The sequence below is a fragment of the Quercus lobata genome, chromosome 2 (assembly GCF_001633185.2).
Source record: "Quercus lobata isolate SW786 chromosome 2, ValleyOak3.0 Primary Assembly, whole genome shotgun sequence".
NCBI lineage: Eukaryota > Viridiplantae > Streptophyta > Magnoliopsida > Fagales > Fagaceae > Quercus > Quercus lobata.
The window spans coordinates 97,883,679-97,892,434 of record NC_044905.1 but is presented as its reverse complement, the minus strand read 5'-3'; the positions used below and the strand labels follow the sequence as shown (position 1 = coordinate 97,892,434).

Below are 8,756 nucleotides of genomic sequence, written 5' to 3'. Positions count from 1 at the left end.
ATTAAGGACCTTTAATTAATTGGAGATAGCTTTAGTTAGCTGTATTAAGAATCCCATTATTAAATAAGAGGGTTACTATTCTTCTTTTGATAAATTAATGATTTGAATCTTAACGTTTTCATTCATGAAGATATCAATTGAACTACAGGACTCTTGTGGTGGTCTTGGCTAGAGTGCCATTATGATTATATTAGATGCAAGGGAGAGAAGCTTTAGACAAAATGTGTGTATGGAAATTTTTCACATTGATAGTTTAATAAGTACTAACAAGATGTTCAGCAAAAAGAAAAAGAAAAATACTAACAAGATGGAAGCATTACAGAAGGATTCTCTCCCATTATACCCACGTAAATCATGTCAGTAAAAGAAAAAGAGAAAAGCAAAAGAAAAATGGAAAAAAAGCCAAAAAAAGGAGAACCCAAGACCTTAACAAAGAACTTCAGTTAGTACACATGTCAGCTCTGCTGCACCTGTGAATTATGATATGTCAGTCCCAACTCATCATCTATTCAACTAAAGTTGACCCCCCCCTTGTGCTTTTGTTAACACCAACAACAACAACAACAACAATACCCACCTCACTTTTTCATAATTTTGCACAGATTCTCATTCCCCTAGTGTGTGAGCTCATTCCATTCCAAAAATTGGTGTCTGAAAAAGATTGGGCTTTGCATGAGTTTGGAATGTGTGTAGAGCTGGGCCAATCCAGCTGCCTCCATAACCAGAGGAACCCTCATTATAACTATTGTTACCACTTAAGGCAATGGGTGTGGCAAATGGGATATGTGACGTACCATTATTCTGTTGATGAACATTATAGCCTGCATTGAAATACCCATTGTTGCTTTCACAGGCAGAGTTAGAACTTGCACAATAGTCCATGTTAAAGGGTAAAGTTGTGGTGTTATGATAGGCAGACACATTTGTGGTAGATGGAATTAAGTGTGGTTCAACGCTAGGGTTCTTGGCATTGCCAAAAGAAGTAGCACTGTTTTGGTATCCAAGGATGGACCAGTAATCTGATGGGTCTTGTTTGATGGGTATTGCAAAGCTTAAGGAAGAGCTCGATGGCTGTGATGCAAAGGTAATGGAGGATGCTGAGGAAAGATCACGCTCGTCTGATCGGCTTCCCCCGTCAATGCTCTTGCTATCAGAAGCTGCAGAATCAGATGAATTCTTTGATTTGCTAGACATTCCTCCGATGGGAAGGTTGCTGTTGGCAATGCTCTTTACGTCATAGCGGCTCATGTCAAAGTTGGTTACAGCATTTAGGCCTCTGAACTTGATGGCAGCAATGTCATAGGCCTCAGCAGCTTCTTCTTGGGTGCCTGTTTGAAAAAAAATTATTCGAACTTAATCATTCAAGTAAACAATGTGCAGTGTGTTTGGATAATTTGATGTAGCTTTTTTTCTAAAGTGCGCCTACTTATTGCTGAAAGTTACTTAAAATATAGTTATTTATAAAAAAGCTACGCTCTAAAAAGTTGTACATAAATAAATAAATTAAAAGGCCAATCGACAAAGGTGTTACAAACAAGACCCCGCATTTTTATCTAACAATGTATTCTAGTAAATTGTTGTGAGAAGAATCAGGAAAGGAAGCTCACTGAAGGTGCCAAGGTAGAGATCTTTGTTGCCAGCAACTCTTCCAATTCTTGCTTGCCATCTACCATGTTGGTGGTGCCTGAATAAATAGTGCACATTATTTATAATATTATTAGTACAGACCAAGTATATTTTATATCACTTAAAATAATGATTATCTCATGTACTAAATATATGCAAATGAAGATGTATACCTCGTAACGCCTCTGTAGATAGATGCTCCTCTCGAAAACCCACTACTTTTCCTAAACATATATAATTAACAAAGGAGAAAAAAAAATGTATCAGCCACACCTTTTTTAAATCCACTACATTCATACATTAAAGGATTTTCCAAAAGATGGAGGAACAACAACAAAAATGGAAAACTGTGGCTAAAAGCAAATCAAATATCCAATTAATGATTATTACTACCTTCGAAGTGAAGCAACAAACTCCTGCCTAGTCATGTTTTTCATCTCTTCCAGTTCTTTCTCATAGTTACAAACCTTTAGAAACCCAAAAATAAACAATTCGTAGGGTCAGATCCAACCTTCAATATAGAAAAAAATAATAATAACAATAAAAATTTTCTTCTTCTACAAATTTAGTAGAGAATTACCGGAAAGTTTGTAGTGGTGGTCGGCCCCCAGTATTTAAGAGCAGCCAGATCATAAGCTCTTGCTGCTTTCTCTTCTTTATCATAACCACCTAAAAAATACATTAAAATAAAAACGAAATCATGTCAAAATGAGAATCCATAGGGGAATCTATAAATTGGATTTACACATTCATGCAAAAGCGAATCTTTGTTACAGTAAAAAACGAAATCTAATGTCACTTCGATCGGACTAGGTGACACATTTTTTATCATGAAAGAAGAATAGAGAACAACATAATGTCACATAGTAATGGAAAGTAAAAAAATAAAATGATGACCATTGATTCTGTACTAGGAAGTAAGAGTAGTACAACAATTATTTACTCATGGAAGGGACAAGAGAGAAGAGAGACATAGAAAACTCACCCAAATAAACTGATCAGCAAATAATGATGATGATGATAATACGAGAGAGCATCCATGCCATTGCCAATCAAAACAAACAAACAAAAACAATAAAAGCCACATCAGAATCTTCATCAATGCGTGTACTTATACTATACCACAATCAAATCTGAACCCTTCATTGTTATTATTATTAGCATGTAAAATAAATTCTTGGGATTCACATTTCACATTCACACACGCACACAGTTATATACATTCTTTTACTCCCATTAATTCCGGTTCACATTCAGTGATCAGGACAATTCTCTCCGAGTCCACAGTCTCAGACCCAGATCTCGTGGACCCAGGACTCAATGGTACGCACCCTAGGCGCACGTTAGAAACTTAAACATATACATAAACAATCCCGAAACCCTAAAAACCTTAAAATAGAAAAAATAAAAAAGCAAATTTTTACCTTGTCTTCCTTTCCTACTTTGCCCTTCTCTTCTGCAACTGTTGTCCCAAAGATGTGCTTCATATCTGCCTGTCCACCTATGTCTGATATTTTCACATACACATATTTCAACAAATTAAAAAAAAATTGTAATTTTATGTGGGTGTTTCAAAAAACCAAAAACAAACTATATAGGACTATACAAAGTGGAACATTGAGAGTGAGATAGATGATTTTTATTTACCGGGTCACGCCACGGTAGATGGAAGTGCGTTGGCCGAAGGTGTCAACAGTTTTCTTAGGCGGTGGCTCGGTAGTAGCAACATGGAGGTTTTGGGTTTGGGTTTGGGTTTGTTGTTGTTGCTGCTGTTGTTCGGTGGAGAAACCGCGGAGGAAACTAGCGGCTATGGTTTTGAGCTCAGAATCATACATGTTATCATGTTCAGTCTCTGTAGGAGGATGAGTTGATGAGACATGATTGACAGTCGTCACAGAAGTCTCGTTAGAAAACTGAGCTAGCGGTGCAGTGGCGGTGGAGCCGCCGCCCAAGAAGTCCTCCAGCTTGGGGCCACCGGTGAATATTGATAAGTCGGTTGCATCTTTTTCTGAAGCAGCTGCATCAACTACACTGCCTGTAAAAGTAAACCCAAAAATAAATTTTATGTGATGATATTATTTGATCTTATCGCTTAGGATAATGCACTAATTGGCTTTTAGGTAAAGATTTGAACTTACGTCCCATCACGATAAGAGACTTTATCAGGTAACGAGAGATATTTCTAGTTAAACTAACTACTAATTACTAATTTTTAGTATAAACAGAACTTGATTTACAGTTGAGCTAACTAAACCTATTATCTATCTATGTTTGAGCAAGAATATGCATGTACAGAAAGAAGTGTGATGTGTACCTGCGGAGGAAGAGGTAAAGGAGTGAAAGAGAGAGAGGGGAGAGGAGTGAGAGGGCAAGTTGGAGTGGTTGGAAAGAGAGAAGCCGAGCCAGTTCTGATGAGGAGAAGAATCCATGTTGTTGTCGTCGTCGTCGTCGATGAGCGTGAAAGAGAGAGAGGAGGGACTCTACTTGGAGTTGGGGTTTGCTGATTTTTCTGTTTCTTTGGAAATAGAGCAAAAAAGGAAATTTGAGTTTTTTTTGTTTTAAAAACTTCTTCTAGAGTGGTAGAGTGAAGGAAGGTAAAATGGGGATATAATGAAGAAGGGAGGAGGGTGAGGATGACACAGATATAGAGGAAGGAAAAACAAGAAAGAGAAAGAGAGAGAGTCTCTCTAAGGGGTTGCACAAGAAACGAGGTTATTACACTGAAGGAAAATATAGAGGTTCATATAATAGTGGACAAATGTAAGTAATTTTAATACTATTTTAACTTAGAGAGGAATTGTGATGTAGCTAAGCAAGTGGAAGCTTTTCATGGGATGACAAAACGGTGTCCTCTCTCTCTCTCTCTCTCTCTCTTTTTCTATCTCTGATTCTCTAGCTCTTTCTTCTATCTTTCTCTTACTCTTCCCCTATTGACCAAAAGAAATAATAATTTGCACAATACGGGATAATAGTAAGTGTCATTGTCTCAGTATTTAAGTATTTAAAGAAGAACTATTCGAGCGACACTACTAATAAAATTTGTGTGGTACACATGATATTACTCATCAATGTCACATGTTATAAAATCGATAAGCCCACATTAAAGATCCAATTTTTTATTAAAAAAATATATTTCCACAGAGAGAGAGAGAGAGAGTTGTGTGGTACACATGATATTACTCATCAATGTCACATGTTATAAAATCGATAAGCCCACATTAAAGACCCAATTTTTTATTAAAAAAATATATTTCCACAGAGAGAGAGAGAGTTGTGGGTTTCATTTTAATGTGTATACGCGTCATATTGAAGAATATGTGTATGATTGTGGGGAAGCAAGAGGGCAAGAAAGGGGACACGGTGACCCTTAAGAGTGAAGGGTTTTTCATTTTTGTGTTAAAAAAAAAAATTCATTTCAATTGGTCCCTACAGATTGCCGCGTGTCAATTTTGTTATGTCCCAATAAAATAAAGCTACAGCTCCTCCTCATTTTGACTAAAAGACAACTCGCGCCTCTCTCGCCTCGTTTTGTTCTAGTAGAGTTTGTATTTGTAGGACTAAATTTCGGTGAGCTCTTGTGTGTATGTAACCTTTGCCTGCAATACCCACGATGATCCCACAGTCCATACGGGGTATTGTACTATTCTATTCAAACCAATAATATATATAATTAACAAGTACTCCAACTTCACAACAAGTGCGTGTGTTTCACCTGCTGAATCCCATGGAAATTCTAGTTCAAATTAACCATGATGAACAAAAAGTGAAAACATGTTTTAAACCTTGAATGGATTTGTTTCAATAAAGTAGGGGTTTTTTTTTTCTTTTCTTTTTCAAAAGCTAAAAATTTAAGGATCATTGATCCATCCCGATGAAGATTTTAAGCATCATTTTAATGTTATACAAAGTATAATATACTTTTGTTTTGTTGTAAAAATACATTGAAGAGAGACTTATCAGCTTTATTTTGGTACATGATGTATATACTTTAAACATTATTAATCATGTTTCTCCTTTTCTTCTTCTGTCGTCGATTACCTTAATTATTAAAGATATTCGAACTAGATTAAGCTAATTCTTTGACTCGTGATATTGTCTTTTAGACTTCTATTTCTTTGTACTTTAGAAGATCCTTATCTCTCTAATTTCACATTCTTTTCTTTTTTGTCTAGATGGTGAGAATCAAAGAGAAATGATCTATTTTTCTTTAAACTTTGATTTGGATCCAGTACTCTAAAACATTGCACCTATTAAAACGGTGACAAGTCTTCATTTTTAACCATGGCTTTGCCCATTTTATAAGTTGAGGAATAGAAAATTGGCAACGTAGCAAAAGAAAAAGGCCTCTTCATTTTCCCTTCAATGTGAAAAACAGAGCGTGGTAAAGGTGAAAGGAAGAAGCGAGTGGAGAAGTGAGGAGTAGGGGTGGTGACAGTCATAGCATCCAAAGCACCAACGCGAGTGAATTAGGAGGCATGGAGGGAGGGTTCCGCATTCTGCGAGCGGATAGATTTGCTAATGGCAATCCACATGCCTGCATGTCATGCACATGACACGTGTGCATCAACATTAATATTTTATTTAAAAATGTCTACCACACGTGTCAGATGGACCCTGAACCTGAAGATGCCATGTTGCATGCAATCTCTGATAGTAAAAGAGTATTATTTATGTGGTACCTAGAGTATGCCAGAGGGAGTTAGCTGGGCATGGTTGCTCTTCAAGATTTTGCTTTTAAAGTACTTATATTTTTACACTACTTCATGGGCCATATATCCATGCAGAATAATATTTATGCTTTTAAACTCATGCTAGACTAATATCTAGCTCAATGACCAAAAAGAGAGACTATTATAGTAGTATGAATCTTTGTTTTTTTCTTTGTTATTCTAAATGTAAAGATAATTGCGGATTTGCACATGGGAGAGCAATGGAGTACTTGAAGAAGGAAAGAGAGGATAGTCCAACTATTGCCCTACATTATTGGAAACTTTGGACGTTTTTAATTATTGGAAAAGAATCATCTCTATCCATTTAATGGTCCAAATTAAATATTGTAAATCCAAAAATTATATTTATGTTAGGTTATTTCAATATTTAAATCACATCATAATATACGTACATAATCATATAGTCACACACATGACACAACCACATTATGAACCCTAATTCTATGGCATCTAACTTGAGGTTTTACTTCCCATCTATAGTTGTTTAAGGTATTGTTCATATTATTATTATTGTATGTATTGTGGACCCACAATACGGGAGCCGATGATTGAAAATAGCATGATATCGTGGATGGAATCTAATCCATTCAATTAGGTAGGCTTAGGTGTCTCATATCGTTCCAAAACCCGTACCCTAATTCTATACCAAATTAAGGTCTAGTTTAATCAAATCACATTTTACCAAAACTTTGATATGGCCAAAAACTCTAAGCTAATTTTTTTTTTTTTAAATGTTATTGACTATATATACATATATAACATGATTCCACATATGTTATTGTTTTATATATAATAAAATTAATATCAAAATAATTTTTTCATGACTTAAAACATTTTTTTAATTAGCTCTAACTTAAAAAAGTTTGTGTTTAACATTCTTTTATACCACTAAAATAATTTGTAATTGACTTTACACTCAATTTATTTGCAATCTCCCTTTCTGTATAGACAATCAAACAATCACACAATAATTTATTTTTCATCTTATGTCGAAGCTTTGTTTAGACAAGCTTAATGGCTAAAAATATATGGTCTCAATCTAAGATCACATTATGAGAAAGCTATATCTACTTCTTAGATTCAAATCTTTGAGAATTTCTAGAGATTTGAATATAAAGTTCCAACACATTTTTTATATGATTGACTCTAGTAACTTTTACTTCTTGAGCACGTTTTTTCTTTAAATATTTATTAATAGGTGATGAATTCTCCATGATTAACTTGTACCCTGAAACTTAAATACTAGCATAATCTTTATAAAGTAATTATATAGATAGCTTAAAAAATTAATTATTAAGAATAATAATCTACTTTTAAATTTCTTTTATCATAATTAATGTTCTTCAAATGTCTCAAATCCAAGTTTTTTGTTAAATGAATGAGTGATTGCCCAATGACAAAATATTGATGGTGTTAATTAAGAATTATAAAACATATAAAAAGTGAACTAATTTAAAATAATTTAAATACAATAAATATCATTTTTACATGCCTATATATATATAGAGAGAGAGAGAGAGAGAGAGAGAGAGATGGGTTCAAGTTACACATTTTTTAAGCCATTGGATTTAAGCAGGTTCAACGGTAAAAAAAAGACTCTCGTAAATGCTAATATTTTGATTAGGATCTCATTAATTATCTCTCATTTATTATATTTTATACCTATCTTTAAACCCAAAAAAAGTGTTACTTTTGACTCTCTCTTTACGTTTCTCTCACTGTCTATCATAGCAAAACTTGAAGCTTGTTAATCCACAGATTCTTCAATACCTTGTGAAATCTCAGATAAATATGTAGAGCTCTTGTCACTCATAGGACCACTGACATAGCTTGTAGTCACTCTAAAATCAACACCAAAACTTCCAAAACTCAACTTGGTTCTTTCAGACTCAAGGACATGGATATGGTTTGGAAGAATAACAAGCTGACGTTGTGGAAGATGTAACTCCTCCAGCAAGAAGATTGACAGAAACACATGCCTACAATGGCAATAATTCATTCAAAAGATAATCAACTAGGCAATAGAGACAAAAAATGACAAAATCTATAGTTTTCAAGTAGCAAAACACATGTACAATGTTCAGAAAACATCCAATAATTATTACAACCATAACTTAGCTTACAAATCAACAAACTCTTATTTAAAAGTACACATGCCCCATATAAGAATAAAAATCATCTACCCTGTACAACATATGGACTGACTTAACAATTCAAGGAATACAGGCAGCAACAACCAACTTTAGCATCAATGGAGAGTCTAAAAGAACCAAGTTGAGTTTTGGAAGTTTTGGTGCTGATTTTGGAGTGACTACAAGCTATGTCAGTGGTCCTGTGAGTGACAAGAGCTCTACATCTTTATCTGAAATTTCACAGGGTATTGAAGAATCTGTGGATTGA

General features: G+C 34.7%; 1 protein-coding gene across 1 annotated transcript; it reads right to left on the bottom strand.

Moving 5' to 3' along the window:
• Positions 1 to 226: 226 nt before the first annotated feature.
• Positions 227 to 4,323, bottom strand: LOC115977435 (AP2-like ethylene-responsive transcription factor AIL5). Its single transcript, XM_031099278.1, has 9 exons — positions 3,941 to 4,323; positions 3,274 to 3,661; positions 3,051 to 3,133; positions 2,612 to 2,620; positions 2,207 to 2,295; positions 2,020 to 2,093; positions 1,800 to 1,850; positions 1,608 to 1,684; positions 227 to 1,328 (listed from the first exon to the last, which is right to left on the bottom strand). Exons 1-9 carry the CDS (start codon positions 4,053 to 4,055, stop codon positions 628 to 630), a joined length of 1,587 nt encoding a protein of 528 aa, XP_030955138.1. The 5' UTR covers positions 4,056 to 4,323; the 3' UTR covers positions 227 to 627.
• Positions 4,324 to 8,756: the final 4,433 nt, after the last annotated feature.